We start from the raw sequence: 24,927 nt of genomic DNA, 5'->3' as shown, positions 1-24,927 counted from the left end.
AAACCGGCAATTTGCCGGAAATCAAAATTGCCTGAAATATAAGTTTGATACTTTTTGCAGATTAAAGAGCCTAAACATTAATTTTACTGTACAATTATATTTCTTCAATCACACAATGATTAAATTCTTAAATGAATTAACGTTTTCCGTTTGAAAATTTGAAATTTGTTTGAAAGAGTTTTTTCAATTTCTGAAAAATAATTAGGTTTGAAAATTGCCGGAAATTTCCAATTGCCGCGCATTTCCGTATTATATTTGGACATGTTATTTATTATTTGGAAACCTTTAAAAATAAAATATATTTTTATGAAGAAAATATTAAAATGTGCTCAAAAATCTGTGAAGATTAAAATTTTTCAAAAAAAAAAAACGTTAACGGCAAACCGGCAAATTGCCGATTTGCCGGGAATTTTCGGAAAATTATGGTTTCGCATTTCTTTTTTTTTTTTTGGAAATTTTAGAATTTCAATTTCAAATGGCAAAATTAAACGCATTCTATAAATGTTCCTACATCTATTTTGAAAAGTAAGCAAATTCTATGAAAATATGTAGAAAAAAACGGGAAAAAATTCAAAAATGGAGAGTTTTAAGTGTTTCTGTCTTATAAAAAAAACCCCTCTGAACATTTCCAGCAAACGGCAAACCGGCAAATTGCCAAAAATGAAAATTTCCGGAAAATCGGCAAATCGCCAATTTGCCAAAAATGAAAATTTCCAGCAAATCGGCAAATCGGCAATTTGTGAAAAATGAAAATTTTCGGAAAATCGGCAATTTGCAAAAAATGAAAATTTCCGGCAAATCGGCAATTTGTGAAAAATGAAAATTTCCGGCAAATCGGCAATTTGCCAAAAATTAAAAATTCCGGCAAATCGGCAATTTGCCAAAAATTAAAAATTCCGGCAAATCGGCAATTTGCCAAAAATGAAAATTTCCGGCAAATCGGCAATTTGCGAAAAATGAAAATTTCCGGAAAATCGGCAAACGGGCAAAAGTGAAAAATTCCGGCAAATCGGCAATTTGCCAAAAATTAAAAATTCCGGCAAATCGGCAATTTGCGAAAAATGAAAATTTCCGGAAAATCGGCAAACGGGCAAATTGCCAAAAATGAAAATTTCCGGAAAATCGGCAAATCGCCAAATTGCCAAAAATGAAAATTTGCAGCAAATCGGCAAATCGGCAATTTGTGAAAAATGAAAATTTTCGGAAAATCGGCAATTTGCAAAAAATGAAAATTTCCGGCAAATCGGCAATTTGTGAAAAATGAAAATTTCCGGCAAATCGGCAATTTGCCAAAAATTAAAAATTCCGGCAAATCGGCAATTTGCCAAAAATGAAAATTTCCGGCAAATCGGCAATTTGCGAAAAATGAAAATTTCCGGAAAATCGGCAAACGGGCAAAAGTGAAAAATTCCGGCAAATCGGCAATTTGCCAAAAATTAAAAATTCCGGCAAATCGGCAATTTGCGAAAAATGAAAATTTCCGGCAAATCGGCAATTTGCCAAAAATTAAAAATTCCGGCAAATCGGCAATTTGCGAAAAATGAAAATTTCCGGAAAATCGGCAAATGGGCAAATTGCCAAAAATGAAAATTTCCGGAAAATCGGCAAATCGCCAAATTGCCAAAAATGAAAATTTCCGGAAAATCGGCAAATCGCCAATTTGCCAAAAATGAAAATTTCCAGCAAATCGGCAAATCGGCAATTTGTGAAAAATGAAAATTTTCGGAAAATCGGCAATTTGCAAAAAATGAAAATTTCCGGCAAATCGGCAATTTGTGAAAAATGAAAATTTCCGGCAAATCGGCAATTTGCCAAAAATTAAAAATTCCGGCAAATCGGCAATTTGCCAAAAATTAAAAATTCCGGCAAATCGGCAATTTGCGAAAAATGAAAATTTTCGGCAAATCGGCAATTTGCGAAAAATGAAAATTTCCGGCAAATCGGCAATTTGCGAAAAATGAAAATTTCCGGAAAATCGGCAAACGGGCAAATTGCCAAAAATGAAAAATTCCGGCAAATCGACAAATTGCCAAAAATGAAAATTTCCGGCAAATCGGCAATTTGCCAAAAATTAAAAATTCCGGCAAACCGCCAAATTGCCAAAAATGAAAATTTCCGGAAAATCGGCAAATCGCCAATTTGCCAAAAATGAAAATTTCCAGCAAATCGGCAAATCGGCAATTTGTGAAAAATGAAAATTTTCGGAAAATCGGCAATTTGCAAAAAATGAAAATTTCCGGCAAATCGGCAATTTGTGAAAAATGAAAATTTCCGGCAAATCGGCAATTTGTGAAAAATGAAAATTTCCGGCAAATCGGCAATTTGCCAAAAATTAAAAATTCCGGCAAATCGGCAATTTGCCAAAAATTAAAAATTCCGGCAAATCGGCAATTTGCGAAAAATGAAAATTTCCGGCAAATCGGCAATTTGCGAAAAATGAAAATTTCCGGAAAATCGGCAAACGGGCAAATTGCCAAAAATGAAAAATTCCGGCAAATCGACAAATTGCCAAAAATGAAAATTTCCGGCAAATCGGCAATTTGCCAAAAATGAAAAATTCCGGCAAATCGGCAATTTGCGAAAAATGAAAATTTCCGGAAAATCGGCAAACGGGCAAATTGCCAAAAATGAAAAATTCCGGAAAATCGGTAAATTGCCAAAAATGAAAATTTCCGGCAAATCGGCAAATTGCCGGAATAGAAAATTTCCGGCAAATCGGCATTTTGCCAAAAATGAAAATTTCAGGTAAATCGGCAAACGGGCAAATTGCGAAAAATGAAAAATTCCGGCAAATCAGCAAATCGGCAATTTGCGAAAAATGAAAATTTCCGGCAAATCGGCAAATTGCCGGATTAGAAAATTTCCGGCAAATCGGCAAATCGGCAACACCGAGAGATGCAATAAAATATGATAATTCCAAAAAAGTCAACTTCGGCCAGATCCGACACAGAAAAGTGGGCAAAATTCGAGATTTTAGCTAAAATCAGAGAAATTTTTGAAAATTTTGAACCGCCATAAAAAATGTTTGAAACATTTTTGAGCACTTTCGTTACGAAATTCGTTTATTTGAGCTCATTTTGAGTCAATAACCAGGGCTCTGCGGCGACCGAGATTTTCGGCAACCAGCAATTTGGTTGCCCGTTTAAACTTTTTTGATTTTTTTGCCTCCAATTAACTCCTTCAATATTCCAATTGCTCCTCAAAAGTTTTATCATTTTTCCTAATTTTTCTCAACATTTACCATTCAGCTAACCATTCCGTTTTCTTATCACTCAAACTATGCTCTGATCAAATTATCATTATCAGCACAGAATTTATGCCCTTCTTTCCCCTCTTAATTATACTTTTTTTTTGTAGATCAACATCAACAACTTACCACGAGTTGACACTCGTAAATCGACACATTCGGAAATGGTAAATAACCGGCGACTACTGGTATTATGGTGAGCGCTAGTTGTCCCAGGCCACTGTCTTTTATCGTTACCACTGAAAAAAAAATCAAAAATTTTAGTTTCTCGATTTTAGAAAAAAAAAACATCGCATTAAAGGTGGGGTAGCGCTAGTGGGGAAAGTGTAAAAACTACTCCAGTTGTGCCAAAATGGCCGAATATAATACAAAAACTTTTCAAAATTAAAAAAAAAAATTTTAATTACTGTCAAAAAGCGACAATTACTCAGTTTTTGCCACACATAATTTTGGAAGTCGACCAAAAAAAAATTTTTTTTTCTTCTTACATTTTGTATACTTTAATTTTGTTTTAAATATTCGTATTAAAACATTGTAGGGGTCGGAACATGCAACATTGCTCTGGATTTCCTTAAAATCTCATATTTTTCAAAATTTTGGCAATTTTCCAAAACTTTGACCGCACAGTGCCCTAGAAATGTGATTACGTGAAAAATTCTTGTACTCTTTTTCATTCGAGCGAGTTTGCATTTCATTCATTTTTCAACGTAAAAATAATTTATTTGGGATTGTCAGCAGTTTTGCTGGAATTTTTCCGTATCGAAGCATAGTTTTCGAGTTTGCAGATCCAACTTTTGTTGACAATCATTTTCTCTACAGTATGATATAAAAATGTTTTCAAAAATATTTTTATATCATACTGTAGAGAAAATGATTGCCAACAAAAGTTGGATCTGCAAATTTGAAAAATATGCTTCGATACGGAGAAATTCCAGCAAAACTGCTGACAATCCCAAATAAATTATTTTTTACGTTGAAAAATGAATAAATGTAAACGCGCTCCAATGAAAAAGACTGCAAGGATTTTTCACGTAATAATATTTCTAGGGCGCTGTGGACCGGAACTTGTGAAAAATCTAATTTTGTTGGAGTGGTTTTAAATATTATGATGGACGTTTTAGACAAAATCCCCCACTGGCGCTGCTGCTCCACCTTAAAAAGTTTTTTTTTTAATTTCAACGATTTTTTCAATTTTTTTCAGTTAATATCTTCTTTCTCAATTTTCGAATTCCCCCACTTTTAGTTCTCTCCACCAGTGTCCACATCCGATCATCAGCATCCAACACAACTAGTAATGAACACGACATTTCCTTCAAAAACCGTATAGAAATGACAAAATGGCACGGCGACGTCGCCCGACACAGTTGGGCACCCGGCTGTTGTGACAGTACTTGTGTGCAAATTTCGAATTGAACATCGGGCACGGTGAGCTCAACGATGTCATCAAATGTGTACTTCAACGGGGGATCCTGTTGTTTTACAGTGTAGTCCAGGTGGAGACGATGCTTGACGAGGGATCCTTTTGTTGGAAGCTTCCAAATCAAATTGGCAATTGATAGGAGATCTCCTTCGATGGGGAATTGGCTCAGCGGAGTTGCTGTTAGCGATTCTGAGAATTTGGAGTCCGCGTGAAGAGGGTCTGTGGTCAGTGAAGCAGATTCGATGACAGTTGTGATGTTTGGTCCGGCGGCTCGATTCAGTTCAACTTCCAGGAGGATGCTGAAAAAAAAGAAAAAAATCTTCAAATTTTTTTCATAATAATTTTAAAGGTTGGTGGAGTACCGAAATTTGAGACATTGCTTTTTTAGACCCAAATTGGTCAAAAACTACCGAATTTCTTAATGAGATGTTCTGAAAATTTCTCAAAAAAAGAGTTATGACGGTTCAAAGTTCGGAAAAATAAGGCCCATTTTCAACTAAAATCAAAATTTTTCCAACTTCTCGGTATCGCAACGCCTGGAACCTAATTTTTATTTATTCATCACTGTTTAATAAATATTGTGGTCTTTGTTTGGGCGTTTATTCGTTGATTTAAGTATATTTATGGTCTTTGGGGCACAAAAGACCATAAATGTACTTAAATCAACGAATAAAAGCCTAATAAAAGACCGCAATATTTATTAAAAAGTGATGAATAAATAAAAATTAGGTTCCAGACGTTGCGACACCGAGAAATTGGAAAAATTTTGATTTTAGCTAAAAATGGGCCATTTTTTCGAAAACTTTGAACCACCATAACTTTTTTTGAAAAATTTTCAGAACGTCTCATTACGAAAATTGGTAGTTTTGGACCATTTTGGTTCTGAATTTTCAATCTTCCAATTTTCCAATTCCACATACTCCGTAGTTAACATTGACGTTTTACTGTTGATCACCATCACCGGCACGAATTGCAGCGATAGATTGTAGCGACGATCCATCCATTTTACGAGAATCTGGAAAAAAAAGTAGATCAATATTTTTTTATTGAATTCTACAGTAGTTTTGTTATCAATTCAACACATTTCAAAGAAATGCTGAATTTGCTTGTTTATATATATTGTTTACGGCTAGCTGGAGGCTACAGTAGGTAGGAGAAACCACACATGGCGTCATCGTGTCCCATTTCGGTTTGATCTACGTTGATCTACAAAAAATGCGGGAGAAGAGACGCAGAGTTCTCAACTGATTTCGCATGGGAAAGTGTGCTGACGCCCCTTTTTTTGGGCAAAAAAATCCCGCATTTTTTGTAGATCAAACCGCAATGGGACAGCCCCTGGCACCACGTGAATTTGAAAATAGTTTCAGACAATGGTTCTAAGAGCTATTTGTTTTTCCACTTCTACGACTTTAAAGGGAGGCGCATTTATGTGGAATGGTCTTCCCGTTGCTGTGTAAAATTCGCGTAGATTACGCGTAGATCACACAATATTTATCTCATATTTCGTATTTCTGTTGCTTTTTTATTGTGATCTACAAATTCATTGTGATCTACGCGTGATCTACGCGAATTTTGAACAGAAACTGTTAAAAATGATGACTAAACGTGTTGCAAGACCACTCCGCATATATGTGCCTCCCTTTAAAGTCGTAAAAGTGGAAAAAATAAATGCTCTGCAGTACACTTTCCAAAAATGGCTCTGGTAGCCCAAGAAAACCCAGGAGAAATATGGAAACATCAACAATAGTGCGAAGAGCATCAGAATGACTACTGTAAAAAATTCCCGCATTTTTTGTAGATCAAACCGCTATGAAACAGCCTGACATCACGGTAATACCATTCTAACTAAAGCTCATTTTGAACTCGAGCAAAATAAATACCGTACTCAAATACCTTCACCAATAAACAACACACATTTTTCACAAAAGTATCACGAGTAAACACCAATCTTTACTCTTCTTATAGTTAATGATGTCGACTAGTTGCTGCTGGCTGATAGGAACTGTCAATTGGAATTGAGGTAGAATCTACTAATACGATTCTCTTTGTAGTTCCTGCACTACAGGCTCTCTCTAGGATGACTAATGCTCCACAAATAAAATATTATGTGTGTGTGTGTGTGTGTGTGTGTGGCAGCATTTTCGTGTCATGGCAATAAAAACTTGAATCACATCACGACGAATAGAATGGAGTTTCAAAAAAGCTCACAGATCAGCGAGAGTATTTCGGATTTGTCATAGAGTAGCACTGCAAACGTTCGAAGTACATATACACGTGGTGTCAGGCTTTCCCAATACAGTCTGATCTACAAAAAATGCGGGAATTTTTTTTTCACAGAAAAATTGTGACGTCAGCACGTTCTTTACCATGCGAAATCAGTTGAGAACTCTGCACCTCAACTCCCGCATTTTTTTAGATCTAGGTAGATCAAACCGAAATGGGGGCACTCTGGCTCCACGTGAATATACAGGAAGGAGGCAGAATTTTCTCAAGCTTGATTTGATCTTCGAAAAAAGCGGGAGAAGAGACGAAAACTTTTCAACTGATTTCGCATGGTTAGGAGTGCACTGACGTCACATTTTTCTGGGAGAAAAATTCCCGCATTTTTTGTAGATCAAACCGTATGTGGGACAGCCGGTCACCACGTGGAAACGTTCAAGAGGAGGCGGAATTTTCTGGATTTCGCATTTCTCAGCTCTGATTGGTTGGACATCAACTCCTTTCAAAATCCGTCAATAGTGAATTGAAAACTCTAAGTTTGTGCACAATTTTGTGCATGAACGCATCAAACACGTCTTTTGAAAAATCCAACTCCAATATTCTTGATCGACGACTACAGCAGGGGTGTGCGGCAAATCTCAAAATTTGCCGAGCTCGGCAAGTCCGGCAAATTCGACAAATTGGGCAAATTGGGGAGCACGAAGACTATCGAATTCTGAACAAACGTCTTTTTTCTGAATAAGTTCCGAGTGGTGTGTCTGCTTAAACATCAAAATAACTCAATTTTGTGTCATTTTACAGAAATTTTCTGGGGATAAAATCAATACTTTTGGTCAAAACTGTATTGTCAAATTTTTGATGTGTGCGGCGAATTCGGCAAATTTGACAAATTTGCCGCATACCCCTGGACTACAGTAACCCAAAAATTTCCGACTACTGAACATCTGAGAAGGGTTCTGCTCACGGAAGTCTGGCTTTCCTCATAAATTGAAATGGAAGAGTTTTTGCCGACCTAGGCCATTTTGGATCGGCCATATATGAGGTAGCTATACGGTGCGTTGCGTGTCGCGTCGCGGCTCGGTTTTAATTGTAAAACTAAATGTATTTGTCCGTGTGGAGTACACTACTTTCCCACGAGTTGTCCGGCAGGCGATTGTCAATGGAGCGCGAAAAATTCAATGAGGAAGGCCAGAACCCCGTATTTGCTGAGTGGAAGCACTACGATCAATCACCAAAATTGAAAGCATCATGCTCAAAACTGAGCCTTATTGATTCTGGAACAGCACTCCTTGAAAAAACATGGGAACTGTTCCTTTGGCCGAAGTTTCAGACATTTTTTGGGTTTCTTTTCGCTCGAAACACGTGGTGTCCCATTTCGGTTTGATCTACGTAGATCTACGAGAATTGCGGCAGAGTTCCCAACTGATTTCGTATTGTTAAGAACGTGTGCTGACGTCACATTTTTTTGGGCGAAAAATCCCCGCATTTTTTGGTAGATCAAACCATAACGGGACAGCCCCTGACAATACGTGTTATCGGCAAATTTGTCTCGAACTTGATTGACAGGTTAACTTCAAACGTTCAACTTGATCGGCCACCCATGTTCTCTTCGAAAAATCTATTTTTGCAAAGCCCAATCACAATTTCGAATGTCGACACGAAAAATGACTAACTAACTATTCCTCTTATCACCGCCGCCACTTTCGTGTCCAGAAAACAGTTGGCGTCGCGTCCAAACCATGCTGCAGATTCCCAACAATTCCCACGTCACAACAGATAACTAACCTATGTGAATGGTTATACTGATAAGCCAAGGGGAGGCGTGGCAAACGGGGGAAATGGGGTGACATCGGGGGGTTTGTGTATAAATTAGATTTTTCGACTACCGGAATTATAGTTAACTGATATTTTATATTTTCAAAATGATGAGAAACATCGCTGTACTCCTTGCTATTACGGCCGCCGGCTTCCAAATTAACGCTATGCCAATCGACTTGGCAGATTGCCCATTCCCAAATGGCACTGACAAGCAGATTCACTCGTACATGTGCTCCGACGGTGAGCAGTTCTCAATCACCGACATCCAAACGTTGGATAGCAAAGGAAACCCTCTCTACCCAATCGACCCGAGCCATCCGTTCATTTTGAACCTCACCACCTACAATCACGGACCACAGATCGACGATAATCATGTGAACGTGAAGATCAATCAGTACAAGTCGGGATGGCAGGGCGGCTGCTCGTGGACCGCACTTCCCACATTCGGATTGTTGAATGGAATCGATGGATGCGAATTTGCACACAACTGCCCACTCACGTCGGGACCACTCTTCTTGATTCTTCCGTTGGATTTGAGCCAATTCTCGGCGATTATTGACTTGATTGCTGCTAATGTAAGTGAAAAATCGACGAATTATTTTTGGAAAACTTAAAGTTCGGCGTTTGTCAAGTATAATTTCGGGACTAACATCGAATTCGGTAAAAGTGCGGACATGAGTTTTTTCAGGGTTCCGAATTTCGCCAAATATATACTCCAAAAGCAGTATTTCGACTGAGACTTGGATTGAATTGCCAAGAATCGGTCATATATCAAGTCTTGAAATGCTTTAAAGGTGGTGTAGTCAATTTTTTTTAATTGCTTTATTAGACCCAAAAATGTCTGAAAAAACCGAATTTCATAATAAAACTTTTTGAAAACTTCAACTTCTCAAAAAAAAGTTATGACGGCTCAAAAAAATGGCCTAAAATTTGTTAAAATTTGAAATTTGACCGACTTGTCAAGCGGCTGGAAACTATTTTTTTTTTGAAATCACCGTCAAATTTTGAGTATACAATTTAATTATCTTGCGTTTTCAACTTGATTTAGGTATTTTAAAGTTGATGGACGGCGAGATTTGGTAAAAAAATTTTAAAAATCTCGCCGTCCATCGACTTTAAAATACCTAAATCGAGTGGAAAACGCAAGATAATTAAATTTTATACTCAAAATTTGACGGTGATTTCAAAAAAGTTAGTTTCCAGCCGCTTGACAAGTCGGTCAAATTTTAAATTTTAACAAATTTAGGCCATTTTTTGAGCCGTCATAACTTTTTTTTTTGAGAAGTTGAAGTTTTCAAGGAGTTTCATTATGAAATTCGGTGTTTTCAGACATTTTTGAGTCTAATAAAGCAATAAAAAAAATTCGACTACACCACCTTTAAAGCATTTCAAGCTTTGATATATGACCGATTCTTGGCAATTCAATCCAAGTCTCAGTCGAAATAGAGGCCCCACCAAAACAGGATGCAGTGGGCGGAGCGAATTCGCAACCACCGCACGGTTATTTCGCAAGCCTCACACGTTTTTTCTTGATATTGTTGCATTTTTCAAGAGAAAAAACGTGCGAGGCTTGCGAAATAACCGTGCGGTGGTTGCGAATTCGCTCCGCCCACTGCATCCTGTTTTCGTGCATCCTGTTTTGGTGGGGCCTCTCGAAATACTGCTTTTGGAGTGTGAATTTGACGAAATTTGGCCGAAAATATACCAAATTGTGTACAAAACCTTACAATCTGGAGTGGAATCCTTCAATATTTTTTTCCGGCGATTCCAAATTTCCTCACATTGCAAAAATGTTAGACTCTTCGGTTTCTCAGGCCACGTGGTGCCAGGCTGTCCCATCACGGTTTGATCTACAGAAAATGCGGGAATTTTTTTCCCAAAAAAATGTGACGTCAGCACGTTCTTAACCATGCGAAATAAGTTGAGAACTCTGCCGCATTTTTTGTAGATCAACGTAGATCAAGCCGAAATGAGACACTCTGACACCAAGTGTACATGTCTCAAAACCCTAAAGAGCTAGGCAAAAACCCATTGATGGCCATAAATCCTAAAATCCTTCATTGCAGAAGCCGTACGAGCTGGAAATCCGAATGTTCAACTACAACGCCGGTGACACAAAGCACGAGGAGATCGCGTGTGTTATGGCTCAAGTTGAGTTGTCTTAAGCATGAATGCTCCGTCCGTTCGTTCGGGAATTGTATGTGTACATCGAAGAAGAAGAAGAAACAAAATGTCATGTGTGAAACTACGTGTCGCCGATATATATATATATAATAATCATCATCATCATAACTATAACTTTTGCAAATAAATATATAATCAATCGTATAGTTATCACTGTTATCAGTTGATTTGTGCCGTCAAATATAACAGACTACGGAAAGAATTGGCGAAATTTGGACTGGAAATTTAAAATAGTATACTTTGATATTGAAAATGTAAGCGCATTTTTCAGATGTTTCACTTTTTAGAAAAAAAAAATCCAGAATTACTAGTTTTTTCGATTTTTACGTGCTTTTGACTACAAAAAAGTACCAATTTATGAACTTTACAGTCAATTTTTTTTGTTTTTTCACACACTTAAAAAAAAATTAAACGGAAATGAAGTTTTTAAAAGACAATTTTTTTGTGATTTTGACTTCAAAAAAACCAAAAAAAAAAAAAAAAAAACGAAATTATGTAATTCTGAAAAGTACCAATTTATGAAATTTTCAGTTTTTCCAAAACGGTTTTTTTAAAGGAAAATTTTAGAATTTTAGAACTAGTTTTTATTCCACGTGTCTTTGATGATTTAAAAACAAAAACAAGTAATTCACGTGAGAGTGCAACATTTCGTCTTGATCTACGTTGATCTACAAAAAATGCGCCAGAGTTCTCAACTGATTGTGCATGGTTAAGAACGTGGTGCTGACGTCACATTTTTTGGGCGAAAAATTCCCGCATTTTTTGTAGATCAAACCGTAATGGGACAGCCTGACATCGCGTGGTAATTCTGAAACGCTTTTTTTTGAAAAATATATATTTTTATTCCATTTTTTGTCAAATTTATGATTTTTTTTCCGAGAACTCACTCATTTCAGAGCCATTTTCCATTAAATATCACAGAAATATGCGGAAAATGGTGATTTTTCCGCGGAAAAAAATATATGTTTCAAAAATTTAGCTTGAAAAGTTTTAAAAGATATTTCTAATTTTTCGGAAAATACTAAATTTCAGGTAGAATTTAAAAATCGATTTTTTGCGAAAAAGACGGATTTTGTATCAAAATATCTAAAATATTTTTAAATTCCAAAAAAAAAATCGGGAAAAAACATTATTTTTTCGAATTTACTTATTTTTTCGGAAATTCATACAAAAAATAATATTTAAAAGCATGAAAGCGGCAAACCGGCAAATTGCCGGAATAGAAAATTTCCGGCAAATCGGCAAAGTGGCAAAGTGCCGGAATAGAAAATTTCCGGCAAATCGGCAAAGTGGCGGAAGTGAAAATTTCCAGCTTATAATTTTTTTTCAATTTTCACAACAAAAAAAAAACGACTAACCGATCTTTTCTGAACAGCGGCCGATTCACAAATAGTCGAATCAATTTTGAGCCAAACTTTCACATGCAATCGTCGTTTTTCCATCGAATCGAATGGTTGAAGTGTGATTTGAAGATTATTCGCCCATACGAACGATTCATTTAAAAATTGAAAATTCGGAGAACTTGGCTCAACTGTCAGTAGCGTTTCACGTGGAATATCACATCTTGCTTCGACTTCGATTTCCAGATTTTGCATTACTCCGGCGTAGAAATCTGGAAAAAAAATAGAGCTATAATCCGAATAAAAGATTGAAATAAAAAATAGAAAAGTATATAATTCTTTTTTTTTTTCAGAAACCGTTATTTTAAACAACTCAGGGCTAAATTTTCAGATTTTCAAAAACGTTTACATAATTTTTTTTTCAAAATGTATGGACATTTTATAGCAAAATTTTTTAATATTCATTATTTAAATTACAAAACTTTTTTTCTTGGGATTTCTGATTTTTTTCAGGAAAAATTGTTCGTATTTGGAAAAGTTTTTTTGGGGAACAAAAACTTTTTTTTTCGGTTTTTTTTAATTGGAAAAAATCAAACACTTTATTTTTTGTAACACTATTTTTTTGGAATTTCAGATTTTTTGGAATTTTTTTTAGATTTTCATAAAAGTTTACAGAATTTTATAGCAAAATGTTCTTTTTGATTTTTAAAAAAATTTGGTGATTTTTTTTTCAATTTTTAATATATTGTTCTAGAAAAAGTAATTTTAAACAATTTAGGACAGAAATTTCGAATTTTTTCTAAAATTTTCAAAAAAGTTTACAGAAATTTCAAGAAATTTTTATTTAATTAAATTAAGATTATTTAAATTTAAAAAAAAAACCTTTTTTTCTTGGGATTTCAGATTTTTTTTTTCAGGAAAAATATTTTTAATTTTTTGTATACTTTTTTAAAATCCCAATTTTTTTTTATATTTTTTTTATTTGTAAAAAATCAAAAATGTTATATTTTGTATATTTTGTAGGTCTAGTTTTCTGAAATTTCAGGTTTTTTTTGAAAAATATTTTTTTTTAGATTTTCAAAAAAGTTTACAGAATTTTATAGCAAAATGTTCTTTTTGATTTTTAAAAAAATTTAGTGATTTTTTTTCCAATTTTTAATATATTGTTCTAGAAAAAGTAATTTTAAACAATTTAGGACAGAAATTTCGAATTTTTTCTAAAATTTTCAAAAATTTCTCAGATTTTCAAAAAAGTTTACAGAAATTTCATTCAAAATGTAAGGACATTTTATAAGAAATTTTTATTTAATTAAATTTAGATTATTTAAATTTAAAAAAAAAACCTTGATTTTTTTTTCAGGAAAAATATTTTTAATTTTTTGTTTACTTTTTTAAAATCCCAATTTTTTTTTTTATTTGTAAAAAATCAAAAATTTTATATTTTGTATATTTTGTAGGTCTAGTTTTCTGAAATTTCAGGTTTTTTGTTGGAAAATATTTTTTTTTAGATTTTCAAAAAAGTTTACAGAATTTAATAGCAAAATTTTTTGAAAATTTTTAAATTTTGATTTTTTAAAAAATTTGGTGATTTTTTTTTCAATTTTTACTCTATTTTTCTAGAATTTTAAACGTAATTTTTGGCGAAGAAATCCGAAAAAAATTGAAAAAATTGAAAATTAAAATGGAATTTTTCCGAGAAAACCTCAAATTTTTCAGAAAAATCTGGAATTTTTCAGAAAAATTAGAATTATTCAGAAAAATCTGCAATTTTTCAGAGAAAAAATGGAAAATTTCCAGAAAAATTTCAATTTTTTTCAGAAAAATCTGGAAGTTTTCCGAAAAATCTCAATTTTTTTTTAGAAAAATCTCTTTTTTTTTTCAGAAAAAAACCTCAAATTTTTCAGAAAAATCTGGAATTCTGGTTTTTTTTTAATGGGAAAATTTTTTTTTTCATAATTTCAAACATTTTCTTTTTCCTTACGTTGTGAATCATTAATTACAGTAACCGAGTGTGGTGTTGAAATACAGTAAAGAGCCGGCGGACGCCGAGCCAACACATCACAAGTGGCAAATTTGAAGGATTCCGTCGAAATTGTGCATTTTTCGAGAACAAAGCATCCGATTTTCGAGATATCTGTTCGAAATTCCAGTTGATTATTTCCAGGAGCAAGGTTTTGAGCATTCAATGCAATTTTCAAGCTTAACGGGCCATTTTCATCGATTGGCTGTGCGGATTGTTGGGATTTGAGCTTGAATTCCGATACGAGACGGCAAATATTCTCTTTTTTCTGGAAATTTTTTTAAAATTAAATATTTTCATGACTTTTCGTCTTTTTTCGAATTTTTTTGTATTGCTTTATTAGACTTAAAATTCTCTGAAAACATCGAATTTCATAATGAAACTTCTTGAAAACTTCTCGAAAAAAAAGTTATGACGGCTCAAAAAAAGTGGCCTAAAATTAGTTAAAATTTGAAATTTGACCGACTTGTCAGGCGGCTGGAAACTATTTTTTTTTGAAATTACCGTCAAATTTTGGGTATACAATTTAATGCGTTTTCAACTCGATTTAGGTATTTTAAAGTTGGTGGATGAAGAGATTTTTAAAGTTTGAGTTCGGAAAATGAGGATTATACTTTAAAATTCTCAAACTAGTCCCAAATGCAAACTGTGGCTGATTTTGATGAAATTTCAACTCTCGCTAATCTCCTCATTTGAATTTCCGTGCTTTTGTCTCTATACTCCGTAGATCTGCATCCACAATATTTTCTTCACTTCCGACGCGCTACGTTAAGTCTTGCATTTTTCTCATTTTTTCGTAATTTCCAATCGAAAAAACGTAGCGCGTCGGAAGTGAAGAAAATATCGTGGATGCAGATCTACGGAGTATAGAGACAAAAGCACGGAAATTCAAATGAGGAGATTGGCGAGAGTTGAAATTTCATCAAAATCAGCCACAGTTTGTTCAACCTTAATGTATTTTTTTTAAATTTTCTTTTTTGGCAATTCGGCATTTGGGACTAGTTTGAGAATTTTAAAGTATAATCCTCATTTTCCGAACTCAAACTTTAAAAATCTCTTCATCCATCAACTTTAAAATACCTAAATCGAGTTGTAAACGCAAGATAATTAATATGTATACTCAAAATTTGACGGTGATTTCAAAAAAAAATAGTTTCCAGCCGCTTTACAAGTCGGTCAAATTTCAAATTTTAACTAATATTAGGCCATTGAGCTTTGAGCCGTCATAACTTTTTTTTGAAAAGTTTTCAAGAAGTTTCATTATGAAATTCGATGTTTTCAGACAATTTTGAGTCTAATATAATGCAATAAAAATAATTCGACTCGACCACCTTTAAGCCAAAAAATTTAATTAAAAAGTTTTGTTTTCCGAAAAAAATTTTTTTTTTTAAAGTAGTAGAAAATTAAAAATGTTCCGATCATTAGTGCAAATTATAAAAATTATGAAAATTTTATTTTTTAAACTTCTACATATTTTTTTAATTTGTGAATCATTACTAGAATTTTTAATTTTTAATTTAAAAAAATTAAAATAATGTCCCCAAAAAATTTCAACATTTTCCCAATAACTTCAAATTTTTCAAAGCGATTTTTGAAAAATCTCATTAAAAATCGTAGGAATTAAAAAAAAATTCGTCTGAAAAATTGTTGTTCGGCAATTTGCCGATTTGCCGGAAATTTTTAACTCCGGCAATTTGGTCAAATTTCATATTGGTCAAATTTCAAATTTTAACTAATTCTAGGTCATTTTTTGAGCGGCCACAACTTTTTTTTTGAGAAGTGTTCAAGAAGTTTGATTATGAAATTCGGTATTTTCAGACAATTTTGAAATAATATTTTTTTCATTAAAAAATTCTTCAGAAATTTGCTCCTTATTCATGCTGAAAAATTTAAAAACTGCAATTTTTTGATAAATTTCTTTTTTTTTGTTGAAATTTTGTCAAGTTTTTTTCCAAAAATGTTCCTCATTTTCTGTTGATTTTTGACAGTGAATAGCGATTTTTTGAAAAAAATGTGATTTTTTTGGCCAAATTTTCAGCTTCTTCTTTTTAAAAAAAATTATAAGGAAAAATTATCCGAAAACTTAAAAATCAGAATTTTTTTTTGGAAATATCTAAAAATTCACGATTTTCGGGGAGTTTTTTTCAAAAAAAAATATGGATTTTCACTTTATTTTTCCAAAATTTCTATATAAACTTTTTTTTCTTGCATTTTTTTTTGCTATACCTCATGCTGCAACGAGAGCACTGATAAATTTGCTTGCTGAGCAATCGAACTTGTCGTTGCTCCGGAGAAAATCAGCTCGATTTTCGCATTTTCAAGTGAAAAACCAATTTTTGAGTCGATGAGTGCACGTATTTCAAGGATGGAATCCGTAGTTTGAACAGCTTCGAAATTGTCGATTTGTACATTGAAAAGGTCGATTTCGGCGAGGGAAATTGATTGGAGGCTGGAGAAAAAAAATGTGGATTTTATGGAGAAATCTGGGAAACATTTTTATAAAAAATTTCGAAAAAAAATTGAATTTTTAATAGTTTTCAGTCATTTTCAGATCCAAAAACTGCCGATTTTTTTCCAAACTGTTCACTGAAAATTATTGAAAAATCTATAATATTTCCGATTTTTTAAAAGTTTTTGTTAAATATTAACAAAAATCTGTTAAATATTTTTAATTGACTCAATTTTTCCCTGATTTCGAATATCGATTTTAAAAAATTGAAAAAAATTTCTCTGATTTTATATTTAAGCTTGAAATCGCAGAATTGTTTTCAAATTCGCGCTTAAAGAAATTCGCATTGGAGCGCGCTTAGGTTTTCTTCATTTAAATATTTTATTTATTTTCGCCGAATTATAAATCTGGCATCCCAGAAAATTTAAATTACAAAAAAAAAAACATTTTGTGATTGTTTTTTATTCAAAAAATAAAAAATAATAAAATTAGGTTTTAAAAAATTTAAAATTCACATTTCCAAAAGAAACAGTATTTTCAAAAAAACAATCTTTTTTCTAATTTTTCTATAAAATTGTTTCCGAAAAATCAGAAATTCCAGAAAATAAAAAAAAATAACATTTTTGATTTTTTTTCAAATGAAAAACTGAAAATTCCAAACAATTTTTTCCTGAAAAAAGTTCAAAAACCCCAAGAAAAAAGTTGTTTTTTTTTTAATTTAAGTAATGTCCTACGTTTTGAATAAAATTTCTGTAAACGTTTTTGAAAATTTTAGAAAAAATTCGAAATTCTTGTCCTAAATATGGAAAATATTTTTAATTGACTCCAAATTTTCCCCGGATTCCGAATATCTATGTGATAAAATTTAAAAAAAAATCCCTGATTTTATATTTAAGTTTTTTTTTTTTTGAAATCGCCGAATTTCATTTTTGCCCGCATCACTTTTTTTTCAAATTCGCGCCTAAAGAAATTCGCATTGGAGCGCGCTTTGATTTTCTTCATTTAAATATTTTATTTATTTTTCGCCGAATTCAGTTTTATTAAACCAGCTTTAATCATTTTTTTTTCGGATTTTTCGATAAAAATGAATAAAACTGGTTTTAAAAAAAACTGAATTCGGCGAAAAATAAATAAAATATTAAATATTTAAATGAAGAAAATCAAAGCGCGCTCCAATGCGAATTTTTTTGGGCGCGAATTTGAAAAAGTGATGCTTATACAATTTCAAGCTGAAATATAAAATCAGGGAACATTTTTTGAATTTTTTCACATAGATATTCGGAATTAGGGGAAAATTTGGAGTGAATTAAATATATTTCCCAGATTTAAACGGTTCTGTCATTTTTGAAATTTCAAAAATCCATTTTTTTAATCCATTAAATATTTTTAAATCCTAATTTTTAAACACTTCTTACTCCACTAATTTCCCATCGATTTCGGCTCGTTTTCTCATTTTTTCCATCAAATTTTCGACAATTTTCTCATCTTTTCCATTTTCACACTGTACAATGAAGAATATCAGTGTGAGCATTTCATCTGTTGTAGAATCTGATTCCAAGAGCTCTGAGCACAGAGATTTGAGCATTTGAGCCGTTGATGCTTGAATTGGTAGAGTTTTGAGCATTTGACGATTTATTGAGAGCTTTTGTAGGGGGCACTTGGAGTTTGAGCTTCTGGAAATTTTATTTATTACCTAAAACACAAAATTCTGAGAATGCGTATTGCACAACATATTTGACGCGCAAAATATCTCGTAGCGAAAACTACAGTAATTCTTAAAATTACTACTGGAGCGCTTGTGTGTCGATTTACGGGCATTTCGAACATCGAACCCGTAAATCGACACAAGCGCTACAGTAGTAATTTAAAGGATTACTGTAGTTTTCGCTACGAGATATTTTGCGCGTCAAATATGTTGTGCAATACGCAGAGATCATTTTTTGTTCTCGTAATTTTCAATGTTATTCTTTTTTTGTTCTCGTAATTTTCAATGTTATTCTGAAGTTTTTGGTATTTTTTGTAGCTAGAAACTTTTTACAAAAATTTTTATCTTCATTTTTGGGAAAAATTCAATTTTTTTTGTTTCTTTTTCCCCTAAATAAACTTTTTTATAATAACTTTGGAGTTTTTCAAAAAAAATATTTGTGAAGAAATTTTAAATTAATTTTTCCGATTTTTCGTTTATAAAATCGGAATTTTTGGCCTTTTTTTGGGGTTTTGGAAAAATTCAAAATTTTTATGAAATTGTTGAATTTTTAAATAACTTTTTTGAAATTCCAAACAATTTATTTTTGATTTTTCACATCAAATTTTCGTAATTTTTTTAAATACAAAATTTCCGGGATTTTTTTTACAATTTTTCCGATTTTTCGTTTATAAAATCAGAATTTTTGGCCTTTTTTTTGGGTTTTGGAAAAATTCAAAATTTTTATGAAATTGTTGAATTTTTAAATAACTTTTTTGAAATTCCAAACAATTTATTTTTGATTTTTCACATCAAATTTTTCTAATTTTTTTAAATTCAAAATTTCCAGCAATTTTTATATTTTTGAAGATTTTTGTTTCTTTGTTTTCTTTTTTTTTTCAATAAGTGTTTTTTTCGGAAATAATTCAAAATTTCCGGAATTTTTTCATTTTTCCAATTTTTCCTTTATAAAATCGGAATTTTTGATCTTTTTTTGGTGGAAAAATTCAAATTTTCATAAAATTGTTGAATTTTTAATAACTTTTTTTTTTGAAATTCCAAGCAATTTTTTTTTGATTTTTCACATCAAATTTTCGTAATTTTTTTAAATTCAAAATTTCCGGGATTTTTTTTACATTTTTTCAGATTTTTCGTTTATAAAATCAGAATTTTTGGCCTTTTTTTGGGGTTTTGGAAAAATTCAAATTTTTATGAAATTGTTGAATTTTTAATAACTTTTTTTTTTGAAATTCCAAGAAATTTTTTTCGATTTTTCACACCAAATGTTTCTAAATTTTTGGTTAAATTCAAAATTTCCAGAAATTGTATTTATTTATTTTTATCTAAATTTTTATTCAAATTTTCATTAAATTTTGGAATTTTTTCAATTTTTTTTTTTGATTTTTCACACCAAATTTCCAAAACATTCTCGAACCTCAAATAGTTGAATAGTTTATAAGTGATATTCCATACAAAACGATGTCGATTTGCGTGATTCAATGAGCCAACACACACATCGTGCACCTTTTCCATTTCCGTGCACATTTGTTCATTCGATTTGATCGCCGAGCTCAAAACCTTTGATTCCAGTGAAATCGGCTTAATACTCAACAGCCATTTTCCAAGTGTTTCAGAGTCTTCTGGATTCAATTTCAACTGTTTTGCCAGCACAAATAATGCATCGAATCTGGCGAGATGTAGTCGTGAAAGAATGACAGGGGCGACGTTTAAATGCGATACATCACATAGTAATTGACATATTGATAGAGATTCACTGACGGTCCACCACGTCCAACAGCATGTTAATGGAATGTCTCGCTTGTTCTGGAAAAGTAGAGAACAACTTTAGAATTTTTTTTTGAAAGTTTTTTTACACAAGGTTTAAAGGTAATCACAGACATACTGACTGAAAAATTGGAAAAATAATGATTTTTTGGAGACTTTTGAAGCCTAAAACTCAGGGGTGTGATATTTTTTATGATATTTTGATATTTTTTCCCGGCAATTTGCCAATTAGAGGATTTTTTGAATAAATGGAAAAAATAACAAATACTGTATTAATTGAAAAGACTTTTCTGAAATAATACCTTAGTTTGAATTTTTAACTCATTTTTTTTACTTTTTTCATCACAAAATTCTAAAATTTTAAGTTCAAAATAAACATATTTATTTAAAACACATTATTTTTGAAATCTACTATTAGAAATCTGATTGAAAAACGTCGATCCTCTCTCCTTTTTTCGTGGCGAGACCCATCCGAATAAATGAATAAAATCTTGACTAAAATTTTACACAACACATTTTTTAGTTTTCTGGAAACGTTTTTTCACTACAACTTGAAAATAAATTATCTGACAAAAACTTTGAAAAAATTTGCGAAAAATCATAAATTTGAAAAATAAATTAAAGGTGGACTACACTCACTGGAAAAATTGCTTTAACACGCCTATGGGCGAATATCATGATTAAAAAAATTCTAAAAATTTTTCTAAATTTTATATGATTTTTTGAAAATTGAAAAATCTCAGTTTTTGCCTAATTCCTATTTGAACTTCCGCCAATTGGATTTGTTCGATGGAGCGCGCTTGCACGTTTTTAAATTTATTTATTTAATTTTTTGTTTTTTTTTCAACGATTTTAATGTTTTCGGTGTATTTTTGCTTGAATTTTTGAGAAAAAGTCAAAATAAATGCAAACAAGCGTACAGGCGTAAATTTGTGAAATTAATTATTTCAGGTTCGAAATCGTTTAAAATCGTTACTTTGTCATTTTTACGCCTGTACGCTTGCTTTTTAATCGAAAATTTGCATTTATTTTGACTTCTCAAAAATTCAAGCAAAAATACACCGAAAACATTAAAATCGGTGGAAAATAACAAAAAATAAAATAAATAAATTTAAAAACGTGCAAGCGCGCTCCATCGAACAAATCCAATTGGCGGTAATTCGAATAGGAATTAGGCAAAAACTGAGATTTTTTCAATTTTCAAAAAATCATATAAAATTTTTTTGAATTTTTTTTATCATGATATTCGGCCATAGGCGTGTTTTAAAGCAATTTTTCCGGTGAGTGTAGTCCACCTTTAATTTATTTTTCAAATTTATGATTTTTCGCAAATTTTTTCAAAGTTTTTGTCGGATAATTTATTTTCAAGTTGTAGTGAAAATGTTTCCAGAAAACTAAAAAATGTGTTGTGTAAAGTTTTAGTCAAGATTTTATTCATTTATTCGGATGGGTCTCGCCACGAAAAAAAGGAGGTCGACGTTTTTCAATCAGATTTCTAATAGTAGATTTCAAAAATAATGTTTTTTAAAAATATGTTTATTTTGAACTTAAAATTTTAGAATTTTGTGATTACCTTATCGAAAAAAGTTAAAAATGAGTTAAAAATTCACTAAGGTATTATTTCGGAAAAGTTTTCTTTAATTAAAGGGGGAGTAGAGTTTGTGGGGAAATATATGTTTCTGACTCTAATTTTGCCCCTGATGCCGAATATCGATGTGAAAAAATTCAAAAAAATTTCCCTGATTTTATATTAATTTTTAAAATCCGAAAATTCATTGGATGCCTATATGTAAGTTTTCAAACGCTGAATTTTCCCGCCAGAGACGCCCCGCCCACGAAACCGTGCCGCAGGTGTGGGTTTACGAGGTGAATATTTTCCTTCTATTTTTATTTGATTTTATACCGATTTTCGTCGATTTTTCTCATTTTTTCGCTGTTTTATATTGAAATTTTTGTTATTTCTCTTAAATTATGCCTTTCTATTGATAAAATACACAAAATTCCATAAAAATTCCATTTTCAGCACAAATTCGACGGGAAACAAGGTGGAGGCAACCGTGGACAATAAATCTATTACTTATTCGTGTGTAATGCTTTTGTTTTTTAGACAAAACAAGTAAATTTATTATAAGACTGTTTATATTCAATAAACTTTACAAAAAAAACATTTTTGGGAAAAAAAACTACAAAAATCGAAGATTGTCCTCGGGAGCGCGACGAATCAACGTGTTCCGGATAACTGAAATTTTAAATGTTTGTATTAATGTAAAGAACTTTCGTTATTGAGATTTGTAAAGAGACTATTGATAAGCACTAGGATTAAAATAGGAAGTTTAATTTAATTTATTACGATAGTAAGATATTTGCCGAATAAATCGACATACTGATGATTTTTAGGATGTTTTAGGCTTAATTATTTAGCTATTCGTACTTTTCAATTGTTTTTTAAATAATATTTTCTATAAGAAGTACTCACTTTCCAAAAAATCGTCCTGTCTCCGCGATTTTCCTCGTTTCCCGTCGAATTTGTGCTGAAAATGGAATTTTTCATGGAATTTTGTGTATTTCATCAATAGAAAGGCATAATTTAAGAGAAATAATAAAAATTTCAATATAAAACAGCGAAAAAATGAGAAAAATCAACGAAAATCGGTATAAAATCAAATAAAAATAGAAGGAAAATATTCACCTCGTAAACCCACACCTGCGGCACGGTTTCGTGGGCGGGGCGTCTCTGGCGGGAAAATTCAGCGTTTGAAAACTTACATATAGGCATCCAATGAATTTTCGGATTTTAAAAATTAATATAAAATCAGGGAAATTTTTTTGAATTTTTTCACATCGATATTCGGCATCAGGGGCAAAATTAGAGTCAGAAACATATATTTCCCCACAAACTCTACTCCCCCTTTAATACAGTATTTGTTATTTTTTCCATTTATTCAAAAAATCCTCTAATTGGCAAATTGCCGGTTTGCCGATTTGCCGGACATTTTCAATTCCGGCAATTTGCCGATTTGCCGGGAAAAAATATCATTTGCCGCGGAGACCCCTGAGTTTTTGGCTTCAAAAGTCTCCAAAAAATCATTATTTTTCCAATTTTTCAGTCAAAAATGTCTTACATTCATCAAATTATTAAATTCTTTGACAGCTTCAATAGTAATTAAAGCTCTCTGCATAATTCCAACAGCACAATCTGATCTCAAACTTGGCGCCGCATCATTTGATTTCATTTTTTGTTGATACAAATGAATGGACATAATGATTTGTTGACACAACAAATAATTCCTCATTCCAAGATAATGAGCTTCTGATTTCGAGATTCGTTGCACTGAGAAGCCGCCGGAAATCAACGTGGGACGATCGTCGATTTTTGTGTTGAGCAGTTGGGCGAGCCATTTCGGAGATTCAGGCTCTCCGGAACGGAGCACAAACTCGTGGAGCAACTTTTCGAGATCATCGAATATTGACATTGCGTATTCAATTGCTCCAAAACTCCAATAGAGGCGAGCGTATTCTGTCTGCAAAAAAATATGGAAACATTTTTGGTGATTTTCTGTGAGAGTTTTCCGTTGAAAAATTAACATTTTTCGCTTTAAGGTGATGTAGTTGAATTTTTAACTGCATTTTTTGACTCAAAATTGTCTGAAAACACCGAATTTCATAATGAAACTTCTTGAAAATTTCAACTTCTCAAAAAAAAAAAAGTTATGACGGCTCAAAGAGTGGCCTAATATTAGTTAAAATTTGAAATTTGACCGACTTGTCAAGCGGCTGGAAACTGATTTTTTTTTAAATCACCGTCAAATTTTGAGTATAAAATTCAATTATCTCGCATTTTCACCTTCATTTAATAATTTTAAAGTCGGTGGACGGCAAGATTTGGTAAAAACAATTAAAAAATCTCAGCGTCCATCGACTTTATAATACCTAAATGAAGTTAAAAACGCAAGATAAATGCATTATATACTCAAAATTTGACGGTGATTTCAAAAAATATTGTTTCCAGCCGCTTTACAAGTCGGTTAAATTTCAAATTTTAACTAATTTTAAGCCATTTATTGAGCCGTCATAACTCTTTTTTGAGTAGTTTTCAAGAAGTTTCATTATGAAAATTCAGTGTTTTCAGATAGTTTTGAGTCTAAAAATGCAATTTTCAAAAAATTCTCAAAAAAAAACGTATATTTTCACTGAAAAATTCAATTTTTTTACTGAAAAAAACGTAAAAAATAAACATTTTTTTATAAATTTACCTTTTCTTTAATTTTTGAGTGAAAAAATTCTATAATTTCTTTGAAACAAATTAATTTCTGAAAATTATTACAAAAAAATTTAAAATGACAAAATTTACTATTTTTTCGCTTTGAAAAATCCTAAAAATCCAATAATTTTTTTGTTAAAATTCAAATTCTGCTCATATACAGAAAATTCTGATTTTTTCCCACAAAATCGAAAAATTTCTGACAATTTTAAAGGAATGTTCAAGAAAAACTGATATTTGGTTTAAAAAAATGTTTTAAAAAGTTCCAAAAAATTCCATTGTCGAAAAAAAAATTTTTTTTTTAATTAAATTTATTCGAAATCGTCGTTTTTTTTTTTTGTAACAGTGATTTTTTTTTCGACAATGGAATTTTTTGGAATATTTTAAAACATTTTTTTAAACCAAATATCAGTTTTTCTTGAACATTCCTTTAAAATTGTCAGAAATTTTTCAATTTTTTGGGAAAAAATCAGAATTTTCTGTATATGAGCAGAATTTG

At 31.9% G+C, this 24,927-nt stretch overlaps 2 protein-coding genes and 1 non-coding gene across 5 annotated transcripts in view; 2 read left to right on the top strand and 1 right to left on the bottom strand.

Annotated features, from left to right (window-relative positions):
• trpp-10 overlaps positions 1–24,927 on the bottom strand; it is a 28,080-nt gene that overhangs the window by 525 nt on the left and 2,628 nt on the right. For 2 of the 3 annotated variants that reach the window (NM_001129082.4, NM_001392996.1), the window contains 9 exons: positions 23,290–23,688; positions 19,818–20,206; positions 18,114–18,371; positions 16,476–16,698; positions 14,211–14,517; positions 12,248–12,501; positions 5,588–5,682; positions 4,485–4,966; positions 3,377–3,486 (listed from right to left, as the gene is read on the bottom strand). In NM_001129082.4, coding sequence (NP_001122554.2) covers positions 3,377–3,486; positions 4,485–4,966; positions 5,588–5,682; positions 12,248–12,501; positions 14,211–14,517; positions 16,476–16,698; positions 18,114–18,371; positions 19,818–20,206; positions 23,290–23,688 — 2,517 coding nt within the window. Of the gene's footprint in view, positions 1–3,376; positions 3,487–4,484; positions 4,967–5,587; positions 5,683–12,247; positions 12,502–14,210; positions 14,518–16,475; positions 16,699–18,113; positions 18,372–19,817; positions 20,207–22,261; positions 22,407–22,643; positions 22,699–23,289; positions 23,689–24,927 lie in introns of those variants that run through there. The other variant, NM_001377686.1, reaches the window with a different exon arrangement.
• On the top strand, positions 5,652–5,774 carry anr-19. The gene has a single exon (NR_101525.1).
• Positions 8,781–11,032, top strand: Y51F10.7 (MD-2-related lipid-recognition domain-containing protein). The gene is made up of 2 exons (NM_170807.9): positions 8,781–9,280; positions 10,772–11,032. The coding sequence occupies exons 1-2, from the start codon at positions 8,810–8,812 to the stop codon at positions 10,868–10,870; spliced, it is 570 nt and encodes a 189-aa protein (NP_740790.1). The 5' UTR covers positions 8,781–8,809; the 3' UTR covers positions 10,871–11,032.

This window comes from Caenorhabditis elegans, chromosome I (assembly GCF_000002985.6).
Source record: "Caenorhabditis elegans chromosome I".
NCBI lineage: Eukaryota > Metazoa > Nematoda > Chromadorea > Rhabditida > Rhabditidae > Caenorhabditis > Caenorhabditis elegans.
The sequence above is the reverse complement of the archived record's forward strand: the minus strand, read 5'-3'. Positions and strand labels throughout refer to the sequence as shown.